At 36.5% G+C, this 26,422-nt stretch overlaps 1 protein-coding gene across 1 annotated transcript in view; it reads left to right on the top strand.

Moving 5' to 3' along the window:
* The window catches only part of LOC131062282 (protein SLOW WALKER 1), a 110,285-nt gene that overhangs the window by 59,959 nt on the left and 23,904 nt on the right, over nucleotides 1-26,422 (top strand). Inside the window, exons 3-12 of the mRNA XM_057995907.2 lie at nucleotides 2,606-2,674; nucleotides 2,830-2,882; nucleotides 12,455-12,551; nucleotides 12,707-12,783; nucleotides 12,872-12,944; nucleotides 16,273-16,333; nucleotides 16,605-16,804; nucleotides 17,387-17,635; nucleotides 17,781-17,900; nucleotides 18,823-18,929. Coding sequence (XP_057851890.2) covers nucleotides 2,606-2,674; nucleotides 2,830-2,882; nucleotides 12,455-12,551; nucleotides 12,707-12,783; nucleotides 12,872-12,944; nucleotides 16,273-16,333; nucleotides 16,605-16,804; nucleotides 17,387-17,635; nucleotides 17,781-17,900; nucleotides 18,823-18,929 — 1,106 coding nt within the window. The remainder of the gene's footprint in view (nucleotides 1-2,605; nucleotides 2,675-2,829; nucleotides 2,883-12,454; nucleotides 12,552-12,706; nucleotides 12,784-12,871; nucleotides 12,945-16,272; nucleotides 16,334-16,604; nucleotides 16,805-17,386; nucleotides 17,636-17,780; nucleotides 17,901-18,822; nucleotides 18,930-26,422) is intronic.

Genomic DNA, 26,422 nt, shown 5'->3' with positions numbered 1-26,422 from the left:
TTTGAATGACGAAACGTAACATTCTGGAAAGGCTGAATGCTAGGGAAATTGCTCTTATTTTCATCCTTTTTTTTTCTTGTTCAAAGATTAGGAAAAAATAGAATTTCTATAAAGAAATTGTTGTCACCAAAGTTTGCAACCTTGCTGAGCTATCAACTCAGCAACCTTGTGAAACATGGAAACAACCCCAAATTGTGGGACTTTGTGCAAGGGGTTGAATCTTTGGAGAATGCTGGCTTCCTTTTCAATCAAGATGCAAGTGTTGAACCAACCCAACACTTCAAATCCTACTTCTTAACCTATCCTAACAACTTGTAGAGGAAAATGGAAGAAGGAAATGCTAAAAAGAAAGGAGGTGATGCACCAAGATAAGAAATGTGTTCCTCTCCTCACCCAAAATGACACAAAGAATCAATCGAACTACCCTGGAGATGCACAAACTTCAATTGCATGAATGACCCCAAACACATGTATGGAGATTAGAATTTGCTGAATGTCAAAAGGGGAGAATGGTTTCCCACAAGTCACACTCAGAAACAAGTTAACATAGCATATACGTGAGAGAAAGCCACTAAACATACACTTATAATGAAGGTAAGAAAACATACACAACATGCATAAGTTGAAGGGAGGCAAGGATGATAATTTCAATTCATTCTCAGGCCAATTGGCCAAACTTATAGTTGCAAAAATGCATATGCAAATCTTCAAGAGAACTGAAAGAGCAAAGAGTAGCTCAAGTCAGCAGGGAGAGAACCCTTTACAATGAGGCTTAACAACCTATAAATAGCAAACTGGCCATAGAAGAGAGACCAAGGTCAAGGGGGGGGGGGGGAGGGGAAGCCTTGATCCTGGCGTGCACAAAAGAATGTCACTCCGAGAAGGCAGGGAAGTGCATGGATCTGATATGGTTGCACGTGCAAGCAACCTGGCCATACCTTGACAAGGCAATCCCATGAAGAGTACTTTTAGAAGGTGGATTGTCTGACATTTCAAGGTTAGAGCATGCGGATCTGACATGAAGGCCATCAACTAACATAAATAAGAATGGCCTTGGACTCCACTTGATGGCAACCTACAAAAAACATTAAAACGCCCTTGTAGCTCCATGAATGAAAGTAGACAAGAAGCAAGAGTTGGTGGAGCATTAAGAGCCTTGAGTGTTGATCACGTCATTAGGAAGTGTCACAGGTCGTTGGAAGTCGGACGTTGGGCCCTTAGGAAAATGTTGCAAGGGGAGAGGAGTTGAGAACCTGGGGGGTTTGAAAGGAAAGGAGGTTTGGTAACCTAGGGGAAAGGGATTCCAGGGTCCAGAAGGAAAGGAGATTTGGAAACCTAGGGGTTTTGGGATTTCGGGGTCCGGAAAGAAAGAACGAAAGCCCGAAACCGCCTCCTGACAAGATAACACTTAACATTTCATGATTCCATTGGTTTTGTCCTTGATCAACACTGGTCCATGGAACATATCTCTGATTAGTTCTCACTGATGGACCAAGGGTGTCATAAAATGACAATAGAAACCTTAATTCTGATAAAATTGAATTTCAATTAACGAAACAGAAAATTCTGGATGCACTAAAATAATCACTTTTTTCTGTTGAAGATAGGAAATATCAAAAATCAAAATGTCTATGGAAAACTTGCTGAGTTGGGAAAATAAAGAAACAGATCTGTAGCACACTACTGAAATGTTAGTTTTTTGCGATAGGTAAAAGAATAAAATTTCCAATATCTTCAGTTGAATAAAGTCTTCAAGTAGAATATGATCATTGCACTTGGCGAATGCAATCTCTTTAGCCTTGTACACAAACCCATTTCCATCCAAAAAAATACCCTAATCTTAGTACTCATGATCATAATTATCATTAATTTTCCTCTTTATCTTTTTTTCTCTTTTGCATACTTATATATCTAACAAAAGTTCACCCGACCAGTATGGCCGTCAAATTTTGTAATGGCCCACAAAACTGGTCTCAATAGCCTAACACAACTTCTAATGGATAGACTATATACTGATAATTAGTACTCGATCTAATTAACTGTTATCCTTTAGCAGTCTAATAATCTTTATTTGTTAGGTGCAAATGCTAACATATCTTCTAAGTTGGAACATTTTTCAGCAGTATGCTTGACCCAGAAGTATGGGTTTAAGTTTAACAGTAGCAACATTCTTGTCACATATTGCTGACTTTCAGTATCTGCTAGGAATAGCTAAAATCATCTTCAAACAACGTGACACAAGAAAATGATTCTAACATTTTGCATTTCCACTGAACCATTTCTTGTACAATGTGGATATAGGTATAGACATCGAATTAGTCTTTTCCTTAATGACATCTGAGCTTGCGTCTGACTATATTTCCTAGTCATTGGTTCTTAGAATTATGGATTTGCTTTAAATAGACTTAAGATTGTGCTTTTTATTTCTAGGGTTTTTGATGGGCAAGCATTTCCTCACCGATCAATTGTTCATTCCTCCCTATATTGGTGGAATCTGTTAGTCTGAGTGTTTCTGTACATTCAAATGGAAGTAATCTCTATGCTAATAAGATAGCTTGATATATCTGATGAAGCTACTCTGAAATTCTGAATTGTTACATTGTAGGCATACTCAGGACATTTTCGTTCTGATGGACAAATTATTGCTGCTGGTGGAGAGACGGGAATTATTCAGGTAACTTTTTTGAGCTTCAATTTGTTTAACTTCAGTCTTATCAAGCAGAGATTCATGTTTTTTTTGCAATGCCTAATGAATAATAAAAAATGATTACTTTTTGTGTCAAAGACCGCTATTTCAAGAGGTAACATGTAATTGTTTGGCTCTGAAAGGTTATTGATGTGAAGAGTGGGATGATTCTACGGCAACTAAAGGGTCATGGCAGGTAAGACTATTTACTTTCCAGATTATTTGATTATGGCTTTCAGTTGTAAAGAATGGCATTCTATTCCTAGAAAAAAACTTGAAGTTAATTATATTTGCTGTGATTATTGTCCTTTATGATAGTCTTCACACTTACATGTACATTATGAACCATACTTTTTTCAATGGCTATTTATCGATTACTCCAAGGTATCCCTGTTGTATTCATATCTGATACATATAATGGAATAGATATGACATGTATACACACGATATACTCCTTAAATTTCATGCTATTTCTAGATACAGCCTGTTTCTACTCCTGTTGTTACTAGATAGGTACTGCCATATTTGGGATGTAACTATTGTATTTTATGATTATTTTTTATTTTCTCACCCATAAGCACCTCTAGGATCCTCTGGCTTGCAACAGAGTCATTGTTAAATATTTATTACAAAGAAATGTTCTCAAGATACTTGCCGTGATCATATATATAAGTGTGCTATAAAAATAACAAACAAATCTATACTAATCTTAGGAGACTTCAAACAAATATATATACATCCATAGAGTGATTCATGGCTATATGATTATTTCAATTTTTTTATGAAGTTATGGTACGGACATGGGCAGGAGGAAATCCTTTGAGACAGACTCCCCCAAGGTGCGAACAACGACATAGATCAAATAATCCTCCTCCACCTTTCCCTCCACCACAAGACAAGTTAATCCAATAAATTATCAACACCTTGAATGTGATCCAACATAAAATGGATGAACAAGACGCAAAGCTGTTTGAGTTCATAGATCAGCACAACATAATAAATCAGCCTCCCCTTGAGCTAGAGGGCAAAGAGAATAATGAGGAACCATGGAAGCAACATGCCTAGACTCTTTTTAAAGATTTAAAGAAACAACTGCCTCCAAACTTCAGTTGTCTAGAAGTAGGCAATACAACAGAGGCTTGGCTAATTAATTTGAAAAAGTATTTTGGCTTACAACCCTTCTCTGAAAATGAGATGGCTAGATTTGGGGTTTCCTGACTTGACAGAATGGCAACTCTCTGGTGGAAACACCTTAGTGTTTTGAAAAATTATAGCCTAGAGACATGGAATGAATTTGAGTCTCTGTTCAGGGACAAATATATTTCTGTAGCATTCAAAGAAATAAAGGGAGCTGAATTTTAGCATTTTGAACAACATGCCTCTACAGTAGGCCAATAAGAAAAATTTATGAATCTATTAAGATATGTTGGTTACATGAAAGATGGGGAAACAAAGGTTACAAAATTAAAAATTGGGCCTAAAGGAAATAATTATGATGATGTTGGCCTAGCACAAGCAATAGAGTTGGCCTATATAGCTGAGGAAAAGGATAATGCTCCTCTTAAGGAAAGACAGGAATATAGGAATAAGATTATTTGGTGAAATACCAGTGGATCTTTGGGAAGGTCATCCTCAATTAAATCTGAAAGTAATTAAGGCCAACAAGGAGGAGACATTAGGAATAGGGGTGCACCCTATCAAAGGTCTTCAAACTCAGCAAAAACACCAGCCACTAGTATAATTCTATTCCTATCAAAGAGAGGAAGCTTATGGATGGATGTTGGAATTGTGGTAATAAGGACTGTTTTTCTTGTGATATTTGAGAGCCATGAAGGGATTAGGGCCCAAAATATCCATATCATGCTGCAATTGATAATCCACCAAGGGGTGTTCAAATGCTGCTTCTCAAATCGCCATGTAAAATTAACTATACATATTTTAAGATGATAGATTCAGGAACTACTGCTTTTTTTACTTCACCTATAAGCTAATTCAACTTGAAAATGGAAGCCTTGCCAAAGGAAGGTAGTGTTGAGCTGGGCATGGGTTGAGGGCAGCTTATCAAAGAAGCTATTCCCAAGCTGAAACTTGTGGTGGATACCATGGGAAGCTGGGTAATGTATCAATATTGCCTCTGAGCTTTATTTTTTAATTCCTAGGAATGGATTGGTTGTTTAGGCATGTAGCCAAGATTAACTGTAGGGATAAGCATGTATATTGCTTGGATGAATCTAGCAATAAGGTAGTCTTGCAAGGATTACAAGGAACATGAGACTCTTTCTCTGCTACAATTTAAAGAGAGTTGCAAAAAAGTTATGCCTTGTTTGCTGTTCATTTTTATGACAGATGGAAATGAAAAATATGTGGAAAAGAATTATCTTTTATTGTGGGAATTTCAGGATGTATCCCCTATCGAACTTCTTGTGCTGCCTTTTAGAAGGGACTTCAGTTCTCAATTGAATTTTTTCTTGGTTTCTAGAGCTCTGTATTGGATGAATACTTTTGATCTACACATATTGAAGGTATAGCTAAATGAACTCCTCAAAACAAAATTGATTGGGCCTATGTCTCACTTTGCAAAATGCTCCGGCAATTTTTGTAAAGGAGTAGGATGTGTCACTCTATTTTTGTGTTGACTAACTATGCTAAATAAAGCAACAATAAAGAATTGATAACTGTTGCTCTGGATAGATGACTTATTTGATTAAATGAGAGGGGTGACTATTTTCCTACGATTGATCTAAAATCCGGTTATCACCAATTAATAATTTAAGAAGAGAGTATACACAAAACCGCCTTTAGGACCTGATATGGTCATCATGAGCTCACTGTACTTACTTTTGGATTGATTAATCCATCCACAATGTTTATCAATTTAATAAACAGCATCTTCCACGATTATTTGGGTAAAAAGTTTGAATTAAATACAGACTGTTGTAGTCTGACTTACAAGTTGAACCTAGAAAAGTTGAATGCATTGCACTGAAGATTGCTGGAACTATTATTTCGGTTATTGGATCATCTTAAAAAAAGAACATATCTTCACAGCAAGCTGCAGCCTGCAACACAACCCACTAAAACCCTAAACACAAGTGAACAACAATGGCAATGGTTAAAATCATGCCCTATCCATCCATGCAAAGAAGGGATTGGCTAGTCTTTGGTGTCCAAAGAAAAGGTATGAACAAAATATCGCTTTCCATTTTAAGTCAAATGATGTCTGAGTTTTTTTGATAGCGTGAGTTTTGGTGAGGAAGGGAGATTTAGGAAACTTTTTTTTTGCAGTACACTATGATTTTTTCCAAAAATATAGAGCCATTTTTTTGCTGCAGTTACTTGTGGGCGAGATTTGAGGTACACGAGGAACCATATTGTCCTCATCCTTACATTGAACTTGTTATAAGCGTGATATTATATTAGTTTGTGTGGATAAATTTACAAATGTTGCACATTTTGGAATTTTACTGCTGGTAATATATGTAATGGTGCAGCTGTTGTTGTATCAAAATTTGTGAAAGAGGTAGCAAGACTGCATATAATTCTGGAAATGATAATTGTGATAAACAGTTTACTTTTCAGTTTTGAATCACATTAATTGCAAATTTTGAAACAAATCTGAACTTTAATTCTGCATACCATCCAGAAATTGATGGTCAAACCAAAAGGTTTAATCAAATTACAGAAGATATGCTTTGAATGTATGCAATGGACCAACCTTCTGAGTGGGAGAATTTTCTCCATTTGGTCAAATTCACATAGGATAATTGTTCTTACTCATGCATTAAGGTGGAACCCTGGAAGGTCTGTATTGTAGAAAATGTAAAATGCCAGTGGGAAATCCTTAGCCCTAGAGCTACTAGCCCAAGGTAGATAAAAAAAAAAGGTGCTTTATGTGCCCCAAGCGAATTTTCTGTTTCAGGGAACATAAGCATGTCTCTGAAATTAATTCACCCATATCGAATTAATAACGTGATTTTTCCAGTTCATCAAATAATTTACAAATTTCAGCATAAAGTGGATCCTATTTCTGCTGTTCCAAATTTGACTGCAGTATAGATAATGCTGCCAAGTATATCTATAGTATTAGGGTTATCTTGTTGGAGAAGTTGGAATTCAGCTCTCTTATTTTCTTTGAACACTGCAGAAATATATTTCTTCCTAAATTGATACTCAATTTCTTGCCATGTCAGAGTCTCTAGGCCATACTTTCTTAGAACATTGAGATATTCGTACTAGAGAGTTGCCTTTTTGTCAAGTTGGAAAATTTCTAGTCTAGCCTTATCATTTTTAGAGATGGGTTGTGAACCAAATTACATTTTCAAGCTAATTAGCCAAGCCTCTGCTGTATTGCCTACTTCTAGACCATTGAATCTTGGAGGTGGTTGTTTCTTTAAATTTTTGAGCAGAGTCGAGGCTTGTTGCTTCTGTGGTTCCTCATTATTTTCTTGACACTCTTGTTTGAGGTAGGGGACAGAGGAGCTGATTTAATACGTTGTGCTGATCTCTTAACTCAAGCAGCCTTGCTTCTTGTGCATCAATTCTAACTTGGATCACATTCAGGGTGTCAATAATCCCTTGGATTAACTCATTTTGTAGAGGAGGCCAAGGTGGTGGAGTGGGAGGGGGAGGTAGAGGAGGATTATTTCTTATGCGTGTCTGCGCCTCAGGGGAGTCTATCCCGACGGATTCTCTCCTACCTGTTCCCACCATTATTTCATGCCAACAGTTATATGCAACATCATAAATATTTATATGGCGCATGAATAGTTACAATCTTTAATTGGTCAGTCAATTCATAATTAGCTTATTAGGCATTGGTAACACTTCTTCTCTTGACAAGATGACTATCGAAAATTTGTGGTGTCAATTAACTATCAGCTTGTTAGGATTGCCTACTGAGAGTTACTTGTCAAAATTTAACACTGAGATGTTGTCACTAATGTACTTTTTGTATGTAATATATGCATCTAACAACATTTCAAAATTTCAGTAATGTGTTTTTTTATTTTAATATTTTGTTGTTTTTATTTTAAAACTTTTTTTCCTTTAGTCAAACACAATTTCAATATTGTGTTATTTTATATTAATAATTTTTATATATTGTTTTTTATTTTAAAACATTTTTTCCTTGAGTCATACACACACATTTATGCCATACCACGTACTGTGGTCTCGGGGAAACTTATCTATTTAGTGTATTCATATCTTAGTAACCTAGTTTGATTCTTACTTATTCTAAACATTTTTGGCGTATGCATTGTATCATATTCTACGTATGTGAGTAAGTACAATTGACATGACAATGCCTAACAACAATGTGGTATGTTTGTACTCCAAAATGATCAGTTTTAATCATTGGTGTATATAATTTTGTAAATGAGCTTTGTCTTGACCATGGTTGAAAAAATGGCAGTTACTTGCAAAACTCACTCATAAGCAACTCGTGGTGACTTTTTCTCAAAATCTTGCAAAAATCACCATAACCTGTAGAAAACTTATGATTTAGCTTAAAATATTGCCTGCAGTTTTACAAGACAATTTTGCACGAAAAGGTGGTCATTTTGAATTACTTTTTGGATCTGTTGTTTTGGGCAGCAGGAGACTTCCAATTTGTATTTGCACTGTGTCACAAAATGATGAGGCCAAAGCTCAAAATTTCTTCTTTGCAAGCAGATATGAGCCTCTCTGCAATGAGCTTCACTCTCCTTGAAGTCTCAATCTGCAGGTCTGTAGGGGTCCTGGGCAAAACCCCCAGCGGGGAGCAACTCCCTTGAAGCAAAAATTGCCCATTATTAATAATGGAGTTGGTTATTATTTTGGTATGTAAACTAACCTTTGTAAACTACCAAAAAGGCTTGATAAATAAGTGGCTATGAAATGTAAAAAGCAACAAGATTGTAATTTGCTCTTTGCTGGATATAAAAAGAAATGGATGGCTGTTTCTCTGTGGATGTAGCCCACGTTGGGTGAACCACATTGAATTTGTGTTATTGTGAATTGTTATTTTTTCCCTCTTTGATTTTGCATTATGTTTAATATTGTTTATTTCTCCAGTCTTCCTAAACCCTACCAAGAAATGACAAATTTCAAGATGTTCTTTGTTTGCCCCCATTGTCAACTGACCTCCTATCAATTTATCAAGTCACACAAGTTTAGACAAGGGGGTTGAGTTTACTCCCAATTCAATGGTTATTCGTGAAATGCACAATGGTTCTATATTTGCAAAGTGGAGATTAGACCATTAGTCTCAGCTCTAGCTCTTTTCTCACTTCATTCTTGATCCTCTAACTATTTCACTCACTCATTCCGATGAGGTAAGTTATGGCATGAGTGGCTTGGCCATCTGAACTATTGCTACTTGTAGTAGCTTAGCTATCAAAGCATGGTTACAGGGATACCTTCTATTTGCTTTTTTGATGGTGTTTGTACTTGTAGGGATGCATCCTTGGTAAGTATCTTGAAGAGAATTTTGACAAAGACAAGGCATAGCTTCATAGATGTTAGAGTTGGTTCATAGTGACTTGGCTGGTCTATTTCAAAATCCCTCCTTCAACAAGACTAGATATGTTTTGATATTTATTGATGACCTTTCTAGGTATTCACGGGCATACTTTCTTAAACACAACTTTGGGCTCTTTAAGCACTTTTAGTACTTCAAATCTTTTGTAGAGAAATAAGCAAGGAAGACCATTAGAGTTTTGTGCACCAACAATGGTGGTAAGTATGTTGACCAATGTTTAGATTAGTTTTGCACTACAGAGGGGATTGATATGCAGTGCACAGTTCTGTATAGTGTTTAGTATAATGGTGTGGCTTTATGGAAGAGCAATTCTTTGAAGGAAATAGCAAAACTGCATGGTACACTCCAAATCTCTTGCACCTCAATATTTGGTGCATGCAGTAAATTGTACTTGGTTCCTCATTGTGCCTTGAAAGGAGTCACTCCTTTTGAAGCTTGGAGCTGTTGGAAACGAATAATTAAGCACTTTTAAGGTTTGTTAATTCTCCTACGTGGGTCCACAGTCTTTGAGGGAAACGTAAGGCCATGGATCCATAGAGTAGACCTTGCATATTTGTATATTATCTAGATTGTGTTAAGGGTTATCAATTGTTCCATGCTACTACACATGAGCGATTCATTGAGAGGAGTGTTCCTTCTTAGGATGGATCTTCAAGTTCCTCTATAGTTGCTTGTCAATCTTTCTATTCACATTGGAGTCGCTTGGGCAAGATGATAGATCTTTTGAGGATTTAGATACACCTAGACAGATTCTTGATGGCAAGGAGTCTTCTTTCAATTTAGATGTTGAGAGTGATGATGAGATTGACACACTTCATCTCTTAGTCATCATTTAGAGATTGATGATTTTGCTCTTGATTCTTTGACTTTCTGGCCTCTATGGGATTGTTAAATGATGTAGGCTATAGTTGGTTGGGTTGGAGCTCCTTTAGATACAAGGTGGACACATTCATGGTTTTAAGGGTCTTCACATGTCTTCATTGCTACTACCTCCAACCCACAATCCTTGTGGGAGGCTTTTGACATTCCCGAGTGGGATGCTGTTATGTAGGAGTATAGTTTCTTGATTAGGAACCAAACTTGGGACCTTGTCCCTCAGTCCAGGGGAAGGAAACTTATTTGATGTAAGTGGATCTATTAGACAAAATTCATAGCAGATGGGTTAGTGGTTAAGAATAAGGCATGATTGATTGCAAAGGGTTTCTCCTACATTCTTGGTGTTGATTACTTTGAGACCTTTGCACATGTTGCAAAGATGAATTCTATTTCTCACACTTGCTATCGTTGTAACACATCGATGCAAGGTCTGCCACATGGATGTGAAGGGTGCATTTCTTCTCAGAGACCTTGAAGAGGAGATACACATGTAGCAACTGCAAAATTTTCTTTAGGATTCTTATTTGGTATGCAAACTTATAAAAATCTTTGTATGGCCTCGAACAGGCCCCCTAGGCTTGGTATGCCAAGATGGATTCCTTCCTTCTTATGGTTGGGTTCTCTTGTTGCCATTTAAATTGAAATGTCTACATGCAGTAAGATGGTTCACTCCTCTTTTTGGTTCTTTATGTTGATGACCTATTGATGATGAGTTCTTTATCCATTATAGCAATGAAAATTGCCTTTCATGACAGTTTTTTTATAACTGACTTGGGCTTGTTGCATTACTTGGGATTGAGATATCTTAGTCTGCTTTTGGAATCACCATTACATAGCCCAGGGATACCTCTACATTATCTTTCACAATATCACATGGCTGATTGCAAGTCTGCTTTGATTCCCTTCCTTTTGGAGTTAAACTTGAGGCTGAGTGCTCTTCACTTTTTGTCTGATGGTACTTTGTATTGACAATTTGTTGGGACCCTAATTTATTTGAATCACTTGAGGTTTGATATTTCATATGTTGGGGTCATAGTATCTTGGTTTATGTTGGAGTCGCATGAGTTGCATTGGAGGCAACCAAGCAGATTCTTCATTACATTAAGGGTACTTGCAGTTTTGGGATTCACTATGTAGTGGGCATTGATATTGACTTGGTGAGCTTTATAGATTAAAATTGGTTTGGTGATTCTCAAGATTTGCATTACAACTTCTCTCTTGGTTCTAGTCTTGTTTTTGGTTGCGCAAGAAGTAGTCTTTTATTGCACTATGGTCAAGTATTGGGGGTTAGCGGATGTTTCCATTGAGGCTATTTGGCTTTACCATATTCTCATTGAGTTTGGTATCTAGTTTAGACGACCATCAATCATCTTTTGTAATACCCAAAGTGCCATTCATATTTCATAGAACTTGGTGCATCAGTAGCAAAGTGCCATCAGTAGCTTATATGTGGACAAGTCATCAATCTTTTCTACTGCTTGACTTTGCAGCAAGTTGTCAATATTTTCACCAAACCTTTCCCAAAGAGAAAATATCATAATCTACAAGCTTTGTTGGGGGTGTGGAAGGCTTCATTTTTTGGGGTACTTCTTAGTCCATTTTCTCTCTACTATAGTTTGGGGGGGTGGGGATGTCTTTCTCCCTCTATTTGGAGGGTGGTGATTTTCTCTTTTCTTGGTGGGGGGGGGTGTTGGGGTGCTGTTTCTTCTTTTTCTCCTTCAATTTGGAGGGGTGGGGTTGGAAGGGTGGGGTTTTCTCTCTTTTTTTTGCAAGGGGGGTGGGGGAGTGTTTCTTTTTTTTTTTTGGGGGGGGGGGGGGGGGAAGGGATTCTACCTCATCAAGCTTCATTTGTCAAGGCCCATCTTTTCACCTACCTAAGTGATGCTTAAAGGGGGTGCTAGTGTAGGTTCTTATTTCCTACCATAGTTTTTTCCTACACTTTTATTTTTGTTTTCTTAGGTTATTTGAGTATTAGTGTTAGTTGAGTGTGAGTTGTTGGCATTTTCCATGGGAGTTACACTTTCCTATGTTTGGAGTCTTGTGGTCATTCTTAGCCTATACATATTCGCTGTCCTAGCTTGTTTCGATACACTTTTACATTCATGCAGATTCATGCTTTTGTGCTTTCCTAATTCTTTTTTTCTTTTTGAGCATTTGCTTTACTCCCTTGGAGACTAACTGTGTAATTCTATTTTGATTTCACAAATCATTTGTATTTACAGTTTTATTATACCTATTTCCTGCATTAGTTTGGGTTTTCATCTGTTCTATAGATTCTAAAAACTATTCTCTGTTAATTTACAAAGCTTCTTATGTACCGAAATTCATTCTTATGCCAATTTATCTGATTAGAAACTTGTTCTTCTATGTAGGCCTGTTAGATTGGTGAAATATGCTCCTCAGGACAAACTCCATCTGCTTTCTGGAAGTGATGATAGTATGGTCAAATGGTGGGATGTCACAACACAGGTGTGTGGATGCTTCATTTAGCAGCTTTTGTGTCATCAACTAATCAAATATCCTTGCTGGTTGATTTCTATGCTTTTAGAGATGCTAAACTTACTATGATCTGTGGATTAGTAGATCAATTGATCTTGGGCATTTATTAATTTCTCTCTAAACAGGAAGAGTTACTAAATCTAGAAGGGCATAAAGATTATGTTCGTTGTGGGGCTGCTTGTCCTTCAAGCACTGATATATGGTATGGACTATTGTCTCCCATTCTCATCTCATGGGATTGCTGTAGCTTATTAATTTTAGTTTCCTCATAATTTTTTTTATATGGATAGGGCTACAGGTTCATATGACCATACTGTACGCCTTTGGGATTTGCGCAACTCAAAGACTGTTTTGCAGTTGAAGGTATTTAGAGGATAGAAATTTTTTATACAATGTACATCGTAGATTCTAAAAAATAGAACATTTGTGAAGCGCACTTCTATTCTATTATGTAATTCACTTTTATATTGTTTCCATTTCATTCTTTTACTAGTTTACTCTTGTTTACAATAGTTTATAATTTTTAACCTGCTCCAATATAGTTAATCATTTATATCTACAAATTGTTTCCTTTTTCTGAAAGACTGTGGAAGAGATTTATGTATATCAGACAATCATTTGGCCTCTCCAATAGCAATAGAAGCATCATTCTAACCTGAATATGCTGCCAGTTGCACAAGATCTTTCTACTCCTAGACCCATTAGCTTTTCGAGAAAAATAGAAACAGACTTTCTACTCCTAGACCCATTAGCTTTTCGAGAAAAATAGAAACAGAGTTAACTTGCTCTGACAGTAAGGATTATAATCACGTGTAGCATATACAAAAAGCCAAAGGAAATCTCCTCCAGTCGATTGTCCTTCAACAATTTCAGTGAAGTGATAAGTTTGGCTTTGTTTTAACATCAGTAGGAGTTTTATCTACTTGTATATGAGAAACTTGAATCATTGAAGGCCTATAAGAATTGCGTACATTCAAATAACAGGATTTTGAAACTCTTATCATAATTGTCATAGTTATTCAGCAATGGTCTTTGTTCTGCTGAGATGTGCCTCCTCCCTCATTCACCTTGGAGAATCTTTCACCAAAGGATGGGAGATGTGGTGATGATGTCCCCTAAGCTGTCTCCTAGCTGATTTAGCAGGACTTGGCCCCTCAAAAAAAAGAAATAGTAAGTACTTTCAAAAATTATTAGAGTACAAATCCTACTACTACCATGAATACACACACACACTCCAAATTTGGCTATTGAATTATTAATGACTACTGTTAGTTTGTAGTTTGATAGTTTCTTTCCCACCCCACATCCCTGTACTAGCCCCCCCACCCCCCTCCAGTTTTTGTTAGGGCTGCTACATGTTCCTTTTTTTCTTAGGGGCCTCAAGGTTACTTCCATCCATCCTATTTGTGACTCCCCCTCAATAAGGGACTCATTGGAAAATAGGTAGTCATTGAATAAACTACTCTAAATATCTGGGATGATCAGATTATTTGCCCATTCTACTCTAGCTATCATAGAGCCTCTCAACTGGAAGGTGACTCACACCTTGTTATCCAGATAACACTGCAGGGTCAAGGTTCTACACATCACTCTCTGTTGGGACTATTGACCCCAATTCATTCCTTGATAGATTGACTGTGACAGTTTGATAATTTACAAATGGAGTGGCAACAGAGTAGCTGATGTGCTAGCCAAGTGTGCTAGCATCGTTTTACCTGAAGGTGATATTGAAATGTAGCTCTGTGGTAATAGTGTACCACCACCAGTTCGAGTACACATTTCCCAAGAAAATACTGTGTATGAGTAAAATAAAATAAAATAATGGACTTAAATAAAAATATAAAAATTAAATATTTGAACATAGGAGTCGTTGCTAGCAATCTCCTCTTCCTAAGATACATCCACATGTCCCTATCTCTAACCTTCTCCCCTCTGCAACCCGCTCCACACTTCCCCCACAAATGATTCATATTGACAAAATAAATATATGAACATCAGCTATTAAATCAAATCCATGTGCACATTTTAAGGCCACCTTACCCCATGTCTGACATTCTTTTAATATATTTCAGCCTCCTTTCTTCTTCTTCATTGTCATTTGTGGTGACTCACTTCTTCTGCATGTTGTGGCACACCCCTTTATGAACTGTGGCATGCCCCCTTCTCACTGTCTACTGCACCCTTTCCCCCTCTTGTCACTCCTGTCTGGTATGTTCCATTACTACCAACCATCTGAATGATGTTTACTATCTATTTTTTTCACTGAGCATTCCCTCAAAAATTCTGCAAATTGACTCAGGTTTTTATCTCCAGTTGCTTAATATTCAGAGTACACTCAGGTCAGTTCTGAACCTGCAATTGTTAGGAACTTAGGACAGGTCAGAAAGAAAGATGTTACCTCCAAAAAATTTTACTATCAAACTTCCAAGGTATAAAGTTGCTAAGATTCAGCTAGCATGGTGTGGCAGCCAGTTAAAGATTGCTCTGACAAAATGTTTATTGCCCATTGGAAGCAACAGGGAACTCCCCTTTCTTAGCCAAAGCAGGGAAATTCCACTCCAAAAATTATTCTGTGTTCCCTTTCCATCAGTTTTCCAGAGCATTAGATTATTCCAAACTCTCTGTTTCTATCATTGTGGGAAGCTAGTGATTCTGTTACTTACTCATTTCGGCTCTCATTTCAATTAGCAAATCTCAATTAGCTGCTGCAATGATACAAGGAACACCAGAAAATTAGTCAACTCCACATCTTAAAGTGGAATTGGAGCCAAACAGAGGGCATAAACCCCTCAGAGCAATAGGTCTAGAAGAGAAGGAAAGTAAGGAAAAAATGAGAAGCATGGTATGAAGAGGTAATGCAGCCAATCAACAAACTCACCAGAACCCATATAGGTGGAGAAATAACAAATCCCTACTTGGTAAAACCCAACCCTAATCTTCGCCTATGTAACAGTCAGCCTTCTCAATCTGATTTTGAATCCACTCACATTTCCATTCCAGCTTTTCAGTCCACCACATCAAAAAATTTCCCATTCCCAACAGTGTGAAATTTCCAATCACTTTCACTGTAGGTGTCAGTCTTTACTCTTCAATACTTCCCTCCCAAATATTGCACTTTCCCCTCTCTGGCTTCTTAACTGGGCCTCTTTGTGCAGACAATTGATCTTTTATATTTGAGTTTTGCATGTCCATTTATTCTTATAATCTGAAGCATAGCAGCCACGCACAAAAAACCAAAAAACAAAGAATTTGAAATCGGTTTGACCAAAATAATTGGGTGAAAATGAGAGAAAGAATGTCATAAAATTCTTTTCAAGCAAATATCCCAAAGCATGTAGAGCTTCCTTCATGTTGAATTCGTTAATCTGGTGTTAATTAATGTTAGAGAGTAAGAGGATTTTATACATCTGACTGCAAAAAACAGAAAATGTACTTTTAGTTCTAATTTAAAGGTTTTTTTCTACTGTTATTAAAATTGTTGTTATAGTGTCTCCATGGTCGCTTTTTCGGCATGTGCTTAACATCTATGGAATGTGTTGATTTAATTGGTCTGTAAAAATTACAGAGCAGTTCAAAATACTAAAATTTTGGCACTTGTCACTACCGTTTCTCACGTCAAAATTGTAGAATCACATTATCTGCTTAAAGAGAAAATAGTGCTCACATCATTGAATTGTCATCCCATTGGCAGCATGGAAAACCACTCGAAGATGTTTTATTTTTTCCATCTGGTGGGTTGCTGGCTACAGCAGGTAAAACCATTTTCTTTTATGTTTCCCTTCACTAAAATCATGAATTTGAAATCTCCACAAAAGCGACTTTTCCAAATGAGTTATATCACGTTTGTAAATTTTTGGTTCATCTATGTGAATTCATATTGTTAATGAATTTCTTGTTGTTTAGAATTTTTTTGTAAAAATCCAGTGCTTTATCGAAGTGTTCTAACGCTATAGTTCATCGAAGTATAATACATATATTTCCTTAGAAATTTTAATTGAATATTGTGATGTTGTCTATTTACAGGAGATAATATAGTGAAGGTATGGGACGTTCGTGGAGGAGGACGTCTCATTCACATGATGGAAAGCCATCAAAAAACTGTGATGTCTATGTGTATTTCCAAAGTAGTTAAGTCTGGCCATTCTTTGGATGACACACCTTCTCGTCTTGTTACTGCATCACTGGATGGATATATGAAAGTTTTTGATCTCAATCAATTCCGGGTATGTTAAAGTCTGTTGACTTGTATTGCCTTTTCAGACAGAAAAGGACTTAGAATAGAAATTTTATGTTACCATAATACACTAATTAACTTAAAGCTTTTGGTCTTTTACAGCTGCCAGTAAAATTTCTTCTTGACTTTGAGTCCTGGTTGACAGTATTTTTTTTATGCATATAGGCAGTTTGTACATATGAAACTTTGCTGTAACAACTATTTAGAAAATGTTAATATTTTTAAATGTGTTTGCATTCCCTTAAAATATGGAAAATAACAGTTTAGTAGTAATGCAGTTTCTAGACTGAATCAATGAAGTACCAATCCTAAACCCTTGTAAAATATGACATTGTTCCAAACTGGACAGTAGAAAATATCTTTAGAAAATATTTTTTCTGTTAACTCTTTTAAATGGAATTTTGCTTTCTATTTCAGCTTTAACAATGACTAAATTGCCATGTAGGTATTTTGTATTTAATCATTGTTAATATACACATATTTACCATTCACATGGGCACTGCTTGAATTTCAAATTTTCCTATGGTATATTTACTTGCTATTGGCTTATTTCTGTGTTTGCTGGATGCAGATTACTCATTCGGCAAAATATCCGGCTCCACTATTATCAATGGGCATATCCCCTTCTTGTAACACAATGGCAATAGGAACCTCTTCTGGTCTTCTTTTCATTCGTCAGAGGAAGAAGCAGGTAGATGGTCCAAAGGCTTCAGATTCTTTGGTAAGGGGAGGAGAAGATCCCACTGCAGAAACCAAAGCTCCTGTTTTGCGTTCCAATCAGTATCGTTATTTTATTAGAGGCCAGAATGAAAAGCCTTTAGTAAGTTTCAAAATATGTAATGTTATTTGGTTTTTAAGTTTCTATATTTGGTTGGCTGGTACATAAAACACAAAATAGATATGATGCTATCATTTTAATGGTGACACTGGTGAATGATTATTTTGGCTTTTGAAAAATGTCACAGGAAGGAGATTACTTGGTGAAACGACAAAAGAAAGTAAAAGTACAAAAATATGATAAGCTATTGCGACGCTTTCATCATACAGATGCTCTAGTTCATGCTCTAAAGAATCCATCTCCCAAGGTCAGTGTTACTGTATTTTGAAGTATTTAGTTAATTGTTGAAGATATGCTATAATGACATGTTAAAATATACAAGACTTATCCAAGTTGTAACACTGCAACATGTTTCATAATGTCTTGGAATTTCAAAGCAATAATGGTGCAAAGTGCAGGTTGTTGGAAATTAGGTTTTTATGTTGAGTTATAAATTTTATGTTATTTTTTTTTCTTATACCATCCAAGGGTACACAGCAGTTTTTTGTGTTTAAAATGGTCTAGGTTTCTAGCCTTAGTCCTGGTGCAAAACTTGTCTAACTCTAGATAGATTGCCCAATACACTTTTTATTTATATTTTAGAAAATATTGAAAATCAAATGTCAATATTTTTCTTTTACAAAGCAAATATTGAGAATGGGAGGTTTTTATAGTATAGTGTAGTATACCATAGCCATTGGACAATGTCTGGAGTGTATATCCTATAAAGAAATTTGAATGACACAACTTTCACTCTTTTTCAATTGATGTCATTAAGTTGTAGGCAGATTAGAGTTTTAGCCTTGTCAATGGTAAGTTATTGGCTTGCCCCTTTAAATCTTACCTAGCAAGTAGCACTAAAATTTTTCTGTCGTTGAGCTAGTGAGTCATGGAGATGACCTAATGCTTCAAAGCTTTTGTGCAAGGTGTCTGTAAGGAGCGGTTTACACATCCGCAATAATATTGAGTGCCATTTTCAACTGTTTGTGGATATTGGGAAATGCAATTTTATCAAACATGGAACTTTTATAATACATTCTCCTCCATAAATTGGAGATGTGTCAATTTATGGGTCAAGTCACTTACAATTTTACAGTTTGTTTCTTTAATTCAGAATTATTATTAAAAAAAAGAACAAAATTTATTAAAGATGTTTAGTTGAATTTTTATTATTGATATTTTTTTCTCAGAGCATGATTGCTTTTATGGAGGAGCTAGTTGCTAGAAAAATGCTTCTGAAATCTGTGGCCAATCTTAATGAGGAGGACTTCGAGCTACTAATCAAATTTTTGCGCAAGTAAGATTATGCTATGTCCTAGTAAATTAATGTTCTTTACATGCACACATGGACACTAAACCTTTGTTCTAGTGTATTTAGAAAGCTTAAGATATTTGTATATCCAATTATGTGGAATTGTATAAACACAGGAGCAGTGCATCACTTTTGGGTTGTATCTTTGTTGTGACATGTTATTTTATCATACACACTCCCAAACAAGTTATAAAGAAAAAAAAACTGGAAAAACAGAATAGAAATAATGTACATTATGAAAGGTTGCATATTGCTATCTATCTTTATGCTTATTTAAAAGGTTTATGGCAACCAAATTTCTGTTCTGTAATTTTTGTCTTATGGTATTTTTTGCATAGCAATATTTTTGTTTCCTATATATGCTTTATCTACCCAAGGTTTCTTTAAGTTAATTTTATCCATATTAGACACCATATTGATATTGTTACTTGTGTCGTTTTCTGGCAATGTAGTTGTTTCTTTTTGTTTAGTTGCAAGCATAGTTCCATGGAGTTTCTTGTGTCCTTTTTCTGATAATGTAGTTGTTTCTTTTGTTTAGTTGCAAGCATAGTTCCACAGAGTTTCCTTATAGGGGGGCAAGGGATAGGGACATGGGTTTCAGGGATAGGGGAACCAAGGGCCTAAGTTTGGGGATGATGGGGGGATGGTAGCTGGGGGTGGCGAAAATACCATGTATTTGATTTTTTTGCCAACTTGGCATATATATCTACATCATTGCCTTAGACATGAAAGAGGTGGGCATCAGCTCCCGTAATGTTGGCTTGAAATTTAAGTTTACAGAAGTGGCATTTCCACAATCTAGTGCTCCTAGATGACCCATGCTGTCCTTGGAACTTAGTTGCAATTTGTTTAAAAGGGGATTTCCAATTGAAGGGACCTTGAGTATATTTTTGTAGTATTTTCGAAGGGCAACTAATATATACACTTTCAGTAGAACTAGTTGCTTTACTCCTGTTTGCTCTTGTACTAGAATTATCAGGTGCATAATCAGATCCAATTTTAACTTAAACTTCAACCTCAAGGCCCATCCTCATCCTCACTGTAATATACACTCCTTTTTTTGGTATTTTCTGGTTTGTGTTTGTTTTCCAAATGCTTATGAAGTTTTGGATGCTAAACTACAATACAGAAATAGATTATGCAATAGATAATGTTTGCAACAAAGACATAAAGAGAATAACACCTAAATTCTCAATATTTCAAATACGCACAACTGGAAATAGCTTTCAGATTTAATATAGAGTTTAGGCAAAAATATATCATTCAAACTAGCAATACCCAGATATTCAAATTACACCCAAAGGACATTACAAACAGACCCATGTGTGGCTGTTACAAAATAAGTCTGATATGGGTCTAAAATCACCAAACTGGACTTTGAAATGATGCCAATAAGCACAAGAATAAAGCTTCTACACCTCCAAATTGATAGCACCAAATATGCAAGCCTTAGGCACCTCCTTTGCAACTTCAAAAAGCTCCAAACCCTAGGCGTCCAAGTCTAGGAAGCCCATGCCGAAGCTAGAGGATGTACGACCAGCTATTGGGAAGGGCAGCCAACAAACAAGAGTCTGAAATGACCACTTTTAATCAAATAAACTGCACTTCTTACTCTCACAAATCAGTTCAATGAATTATCTTTTCAAAAACAGAAGATGCAAACCAAAAATCCCTTCAGATGAAGCCCAAATGTAATTCCTGAATGAAACCACCAGAAAACCCGCCAAGAAAGATCTTTCACTTTCAAAGCAGATGTCCTCCGTGAAGGTTTTTATCCTCACAAAGCCCTTGGATGAAGGAAGTTTGAACCGATTTTCATGCCTCCCGTGTCGCAGCTTTTATAGATGAAAGTCAGATGTTGAAATAATTAAATAGGGCCGACCTGGAATAAGGATCCAGTGGCCACGTGGGATTCTTTTGCACAGCCCTTTTTAATTAGGCCAACCCCTTTTGTATGGAGTGCCCATCTTGGGCAAAACCAAAAAGAATTATTTTGCTGGCCAACCTAGGGTTTCTGGTCGCACAAATGAAGGGTCATGCAATTAAATAAAAAATATATCTTCTTGCTAGGCTGACCTACTTGGAAAGTTACAACCATTGGGTAAAAGGACATTTTGAAGGGTAAAAAAGGAAGGTTATTGTGATTTGTTTGAGCATGATGGAATTAGAAAATCATTCCTATAAAAAAAGAGCAAACTTGCAGCAGAAAAATGTCAGATCTCTGAAGTTTAGTAGCAGAAGAATAAATAGGAAATATATGCAGATCTGAGTGAATTATATTCAGGATTTATGAGGAGATCACAGGGGGAAATTAGGGAAGATTATTCCTATTTAGAGCAGATATAAAGGAGAATAGACTGATCAAGCAGCAGTACGGTAGTACCAATAAAAGCAGGTTGACCCCTAGCATATATATGAGCAATCAGATCAGTAAATCATTATTTATTGGAGGCTGTAGTATTACCGTTCAATTATGGAACTCAACTAGGATCTATCTTGTTCAACATTTTAAATTATATCTGTAATTCTATTTCATTCCTTGCTTGGCCTGGAATTGTGATTTTAGGGCAAAAACTAGTGCATTCACAAAAGGGGACATTACAAGTGGTATCAGAGCTTGATTCTGCCAACTTGAGGGACAAAAAGAAATTGATGCAACTTAGTCAAAGGGCTTTGAGAGCTCTAGAGAGGGAAAAGAAGAAAATTATCAGAAGCAACAACCACAACCAAAACCACAAAAGGAGTGGCCAAATGGAACATGAATTGAGGGCCTTTATGGAAAAGAATGAACAAACAACTCAAGCCCTTCTGCAAACCCTGCAGAATATAAACACCACCATGAATACCTTTAGACCTAGCCAAATAAATTGAAGAGATGTCACTCCCAGTCAATCTGAAAATGATAATAGAATTACATTAATATCAACCCTATAAACAATTCTGCTTCCCTTCTTAACTAGGGAAAGATCAACAAGGGAAGATGAGGAGTTAAATAACACCCAATCCTACCTTGAATGAACTTGCCAAAGCATATGCAAGTCATGATCTGGAAGTCAAGAGGAGCATCCCCTTCATGGTACATTATGAGGCTGGAACTAAGAATATTCATAGAAGGGGAAAAAATCAAACTAATCAAGATTTCCAACACAAAGTAGGAAAATTGACCATCTCCAACTTTGATGGGTTGGGAAAAATTATGGCCCATGCATGGATCCAAAAACTAGAGACCTACTTGACCCTTAGCCCCATGTTAGAGGAAGATGCCATTACATTTGCTATGTTGCATCTAGAAGGGGTTGCTCATGATTGGTGGCACCACGGTTAAATCACCCAAGACCATCAAAGCTAAAGATCTATGAGGCCTTCAAGAAAAATCTCATTCAGAGGTTTGACCAAGAACATCCCCAAAGGTACTTTAAAGAGTTAACAAAATAAGGCAAGAAGGAACCCTTGAAGATTATGTGACAGAGTTCCAAAGACTAGCAATTATGGTTCCCGGAATATTCAAGGAAAGGCTCACATATCTATTTATAGAAGGGTTATCAATTATAATCTGTGGCCTTTTAAGCACCTTCAACCCAACCACTTTCCAAGAGGCAATCCTAAAAGCCACACGGCTTGATGCTGCCCAAACAAGGAAAAACGGATACTCTAAAGACACAATATCAAAAGACAAAACCTTCAATGATACGGAAGGGCATAAGAGAACCTTTATCTCTAGAGATGACTGTGATGACTTAAGCAGCAAAAACTTATGCTTCCAATGCAAAGGAAAATGGAGGCATGGGCATATTTGTGAGCAAGACAAGGGTAGAGAGAAAAAGGTGTGCTACAAGTGCAAAGATGAATGGAGACGTGGACACATTTGTAATCTAAAAGAGCTCAAAAAGAAAAATTTGTATTTCAAATGTAAAGAAAAATGGGAACTAGGGCATTTATGTGGGAAAAGAAGCCAAGCCCATTATATAGAAGCATTATCCAATAGAGGAAAAGAGGGAGAAGAAAACCCAAACAAGAAAATAAGGCATGATGAAGGAGATATTAAAATCATCCAATCAAAGGAGGAAGGGACAATAGACAAATAGAGCTTTGTGGAGGTACAAATCTATTGGTTACAACACCCTTGCATCCTCAAGATCGAGAAACAAATTATCCAGCCCATCTCCACTATAAAAAATTGTAACATGTCAAATTTAAAATTCTACCCCAAGGGATAGAATTGGTCATAGTTGGACATTCTTGCCGCTTGTGGGATAAGAAGCAAGTTAGATTACCCCAAGGAATTGAACTGGTCATAGTTGGACATTCTTGCTTCTTGTGGGCGAAGTGATCAATTGATTACCCCAAGGGATGGAACTGGTCATAGTTGGATGTTCCTACCTCTTGTGGGCGAAGTGATGAACTAATTACCCCAAGGGATGGAACTGATCATAGTTGGACATTCCTGCCTCTTGTGGGCCAAGTGATGAATTGATTACCCCAAGGGATGGAATTGGTCATAGTTGGACATTCTTGCCTCTTGGGTTAAAACTATCATTGCTTGACGACAAGCGATTTTGGGAAGGGCGGACCGTCATGCCCCCTAGGTCATAGCTTTTATAGATGAAAGTCAGATGTTGAAATAATTAAATAGGGTTGACTTGGAATACGGGTAACGGTGCCAATGGCCACATCAGATTCTTTTGCATAATTGTTTTTAATAAGGTCGACCCCTTTTGTATGGAGTGCTCATCTTGGGCAAAACCAAACAGAATTATTTTACAAGCTGACCTAGGGTTTCCAGTCACCCAAATGAAGGGTCATGCAATTAAATAAAAATTATATCTTCTTGCTAGGCCGACCTGCTTGGAAAGTTAAAACTGTTGGGTAAAAGGACATTTGGAAGGGTATAAAAGGAAGGTTATTGTGATTTGTTTGAGCATGATGGAATTAGAAAATCATTCCTATAAAAAAAGAGCAAACTCGCAGCAGAAAAAAGGGCAGATCCCTGAAGTTTAGTAGCAGAAGAATAAATAGGAAATATATGCAAATCTGAGTGAATTATATTCAGGATTTATGAGCAGATCACAGGGGGAAATTAGGGAAGATCATTTCTATTTAGAGCAGATATAAAGGATAATAGATCGATCAAGTAGCAGACCAATAAGAGCAGGTCAATGTAATGTCCCCTATTATGGACCCAAGACTCGATAAAAGATTTAATAAGTTTTAATTAAATATTGAAACTTATTCATAAGAATAGAATCACAGCCACATAATCTATGGTCAAAATAGAGAAACAAAGAGACAGAGATGATATAGGAAATGTGTAAGAGCAGCGATTATGACTATGATTGATTCCCATACAATAAACAATCACAACAAGATATGAAACATTCTTCAGCCTGACCATGTGAAATTTCCTTATACAGAAGAAAATATATAGCAAGGCTACTACTCTATTGAGCTTGCGTGGGGGCACGGAAGTTGCTGACTCAAGAATATCTGCGATTAAAACCGAATTCAATAATTAGCCGCAATATATTAACGGTGGATGGATTAATACCAAACATGAAGCGAAGGTTTGAATAAAGTCTTGCATTGCGGGATGAGCTTAGTTCATTCACCCACATAGGAATCTCAGAAATGACACGAGCAAAGTGGAAGACTTCGCCAAAATAATCAATCATTGTATCAGGCCAAGCAAATAATATCATTGCCACCAAATATAATTTTTCACTATCCTTAAGCATCATTTTGTAAAGAACAATTTAATACGGATAAGGCAAAAGGTTCAATGAAGAGTTCATGCTAAAAGTCACCACTCATCTATTTGTTTCCTATGATATTAAAGCGAATCAACTACCATTCCAGAAAAGGCATCAAATATTGTTTTGATGTTTACTTGTATCCATATGCGGATCTGCTCAAGTCGAGCACTTTGCCCTTGGCACTAAGGCTGCATATATCAAAGCCTATATCAGAAATAGCACCATCATTATTGCACAATTTCCAATTAATAATCAGAAACAGCACTATATTGCTGCAAGGGAGATCATATACATTGGCATATTGATAAAGACATATCAGAAATAGCAATTTCTCATCATTGTTAATGATTGAGATCTTTGTCAGCATAACTATATCGTCACACCAGATACAGCCTTATAACATCATCGCTATAATATAAAACAAGAGATTCGATACATATAAACCAGATTCTATTATCATTACTTTAAGCATTATTTGATTGATTGAGGAAAGAAGTCTCTTGCAATTGATTTATGCAAGATAAATGTCCCTATTTCTAAGACATAAAATTAGGGGACATTACAGTCGACCCCTAGCATATATATAAGCAATCAGATCAGTAAATCATTATTTATTGCAGGCTGTAGCATTACTGTTCAATTGTGGATAAACTAGGATCTATCTTGTTCAACAATAGAAATTATATCTCTAATTCTATTCATTCCTTACTTGGCTTGGAATTGTGATTTTAGGGCAAAAACTAGGGCATTCACAAAAGGGGACATTATACCAATATAATTTCGTTATCAAAATCTCCAAACATGAATGAAGAATGAACACAAGAGGGGTCTATTTATCCTTCTGAAAACCCTATACCTCATTTAAGGCTTTAAAAATATTTTATTTAATTCAAAATCCCCTTATGCCCCCCATGTAGGCGTCCTCCTTAGAAGGCCACATAAATTAACATTTTAAAACATCACCTTATATCCCTTAGGTGCCATAATTTATAGTTACTTTATAAAGTTAAATTAAAATAACGTAAGTTAACTATTTAATTAACTTAATACATTAACATTATTAAAAATAATTCCTATGGATACCATAAATGCCAAAACAAATCAATATTAAATACAATCATTGACTAACCCAAAGTGGGACCATTACCAACTGACCAAGTGGTGCCCAAGCTGCCATTTACTAAAAATAGTTAAAATAGACAAATTGTTTGAAACCACTCTGAAATGTGTCATAATGTGAATCTTATCAAACTGAGCTCAAATCAACACTTATTAATGCCAGATTGAACGGTCACCAAGTCCCCCAAGAGTTCCCTAACCGTAACTCATTAGCCTATGGGAACCCATTGAATGGGTTGACAATCATCAAGCTATCAGTGCTTAGGAAGGGGCATTATAGTCCTCAGTCCCCAAAATTGCTTGTCCCCAAGCAATTGCAACTCTAGATGTTGCCAAATTTGTTCACTCTCCCATGTTGCATCCTCCACCTATAGATTCTTCCACTTGACCATGTGAGGACAACTATAATATCAAATTAACATAATCCACAATATACACATAGTCAAGCAAAAATTAGTGCTACGTGTCCAAATATACAAGACCAGAGCCATGAAATTATATTTCGACATAAAGTTGATGGACCTCATCTTCACGAATCAGCCCCCGTTAGGAGTCCAGTAAACCTCCCACCCTCTGCTGCGGGAGGGCCCCTACTATTCTATGGGAGTC

This window comes from Cryptomeria japonica, chromosome 5, assembly GCF_030272615.1.
Source record: "Cryptomeria japonica chromosome 5, Sugi_1.0, whole genome shotgun sequence".
Taxonomy (NCBI): Eukaryota; Viridiplantae; Streptophyta; class Pinopsida; order Cupressales; family Cupressaceae; genus Cryptomeria; species Cryptomeria japonica.
The sequence above is the reverse complement of the archived record's forward strand: the minus strand, read 5'-3'. Positions and strand labels throughout refer to the sequence as shown.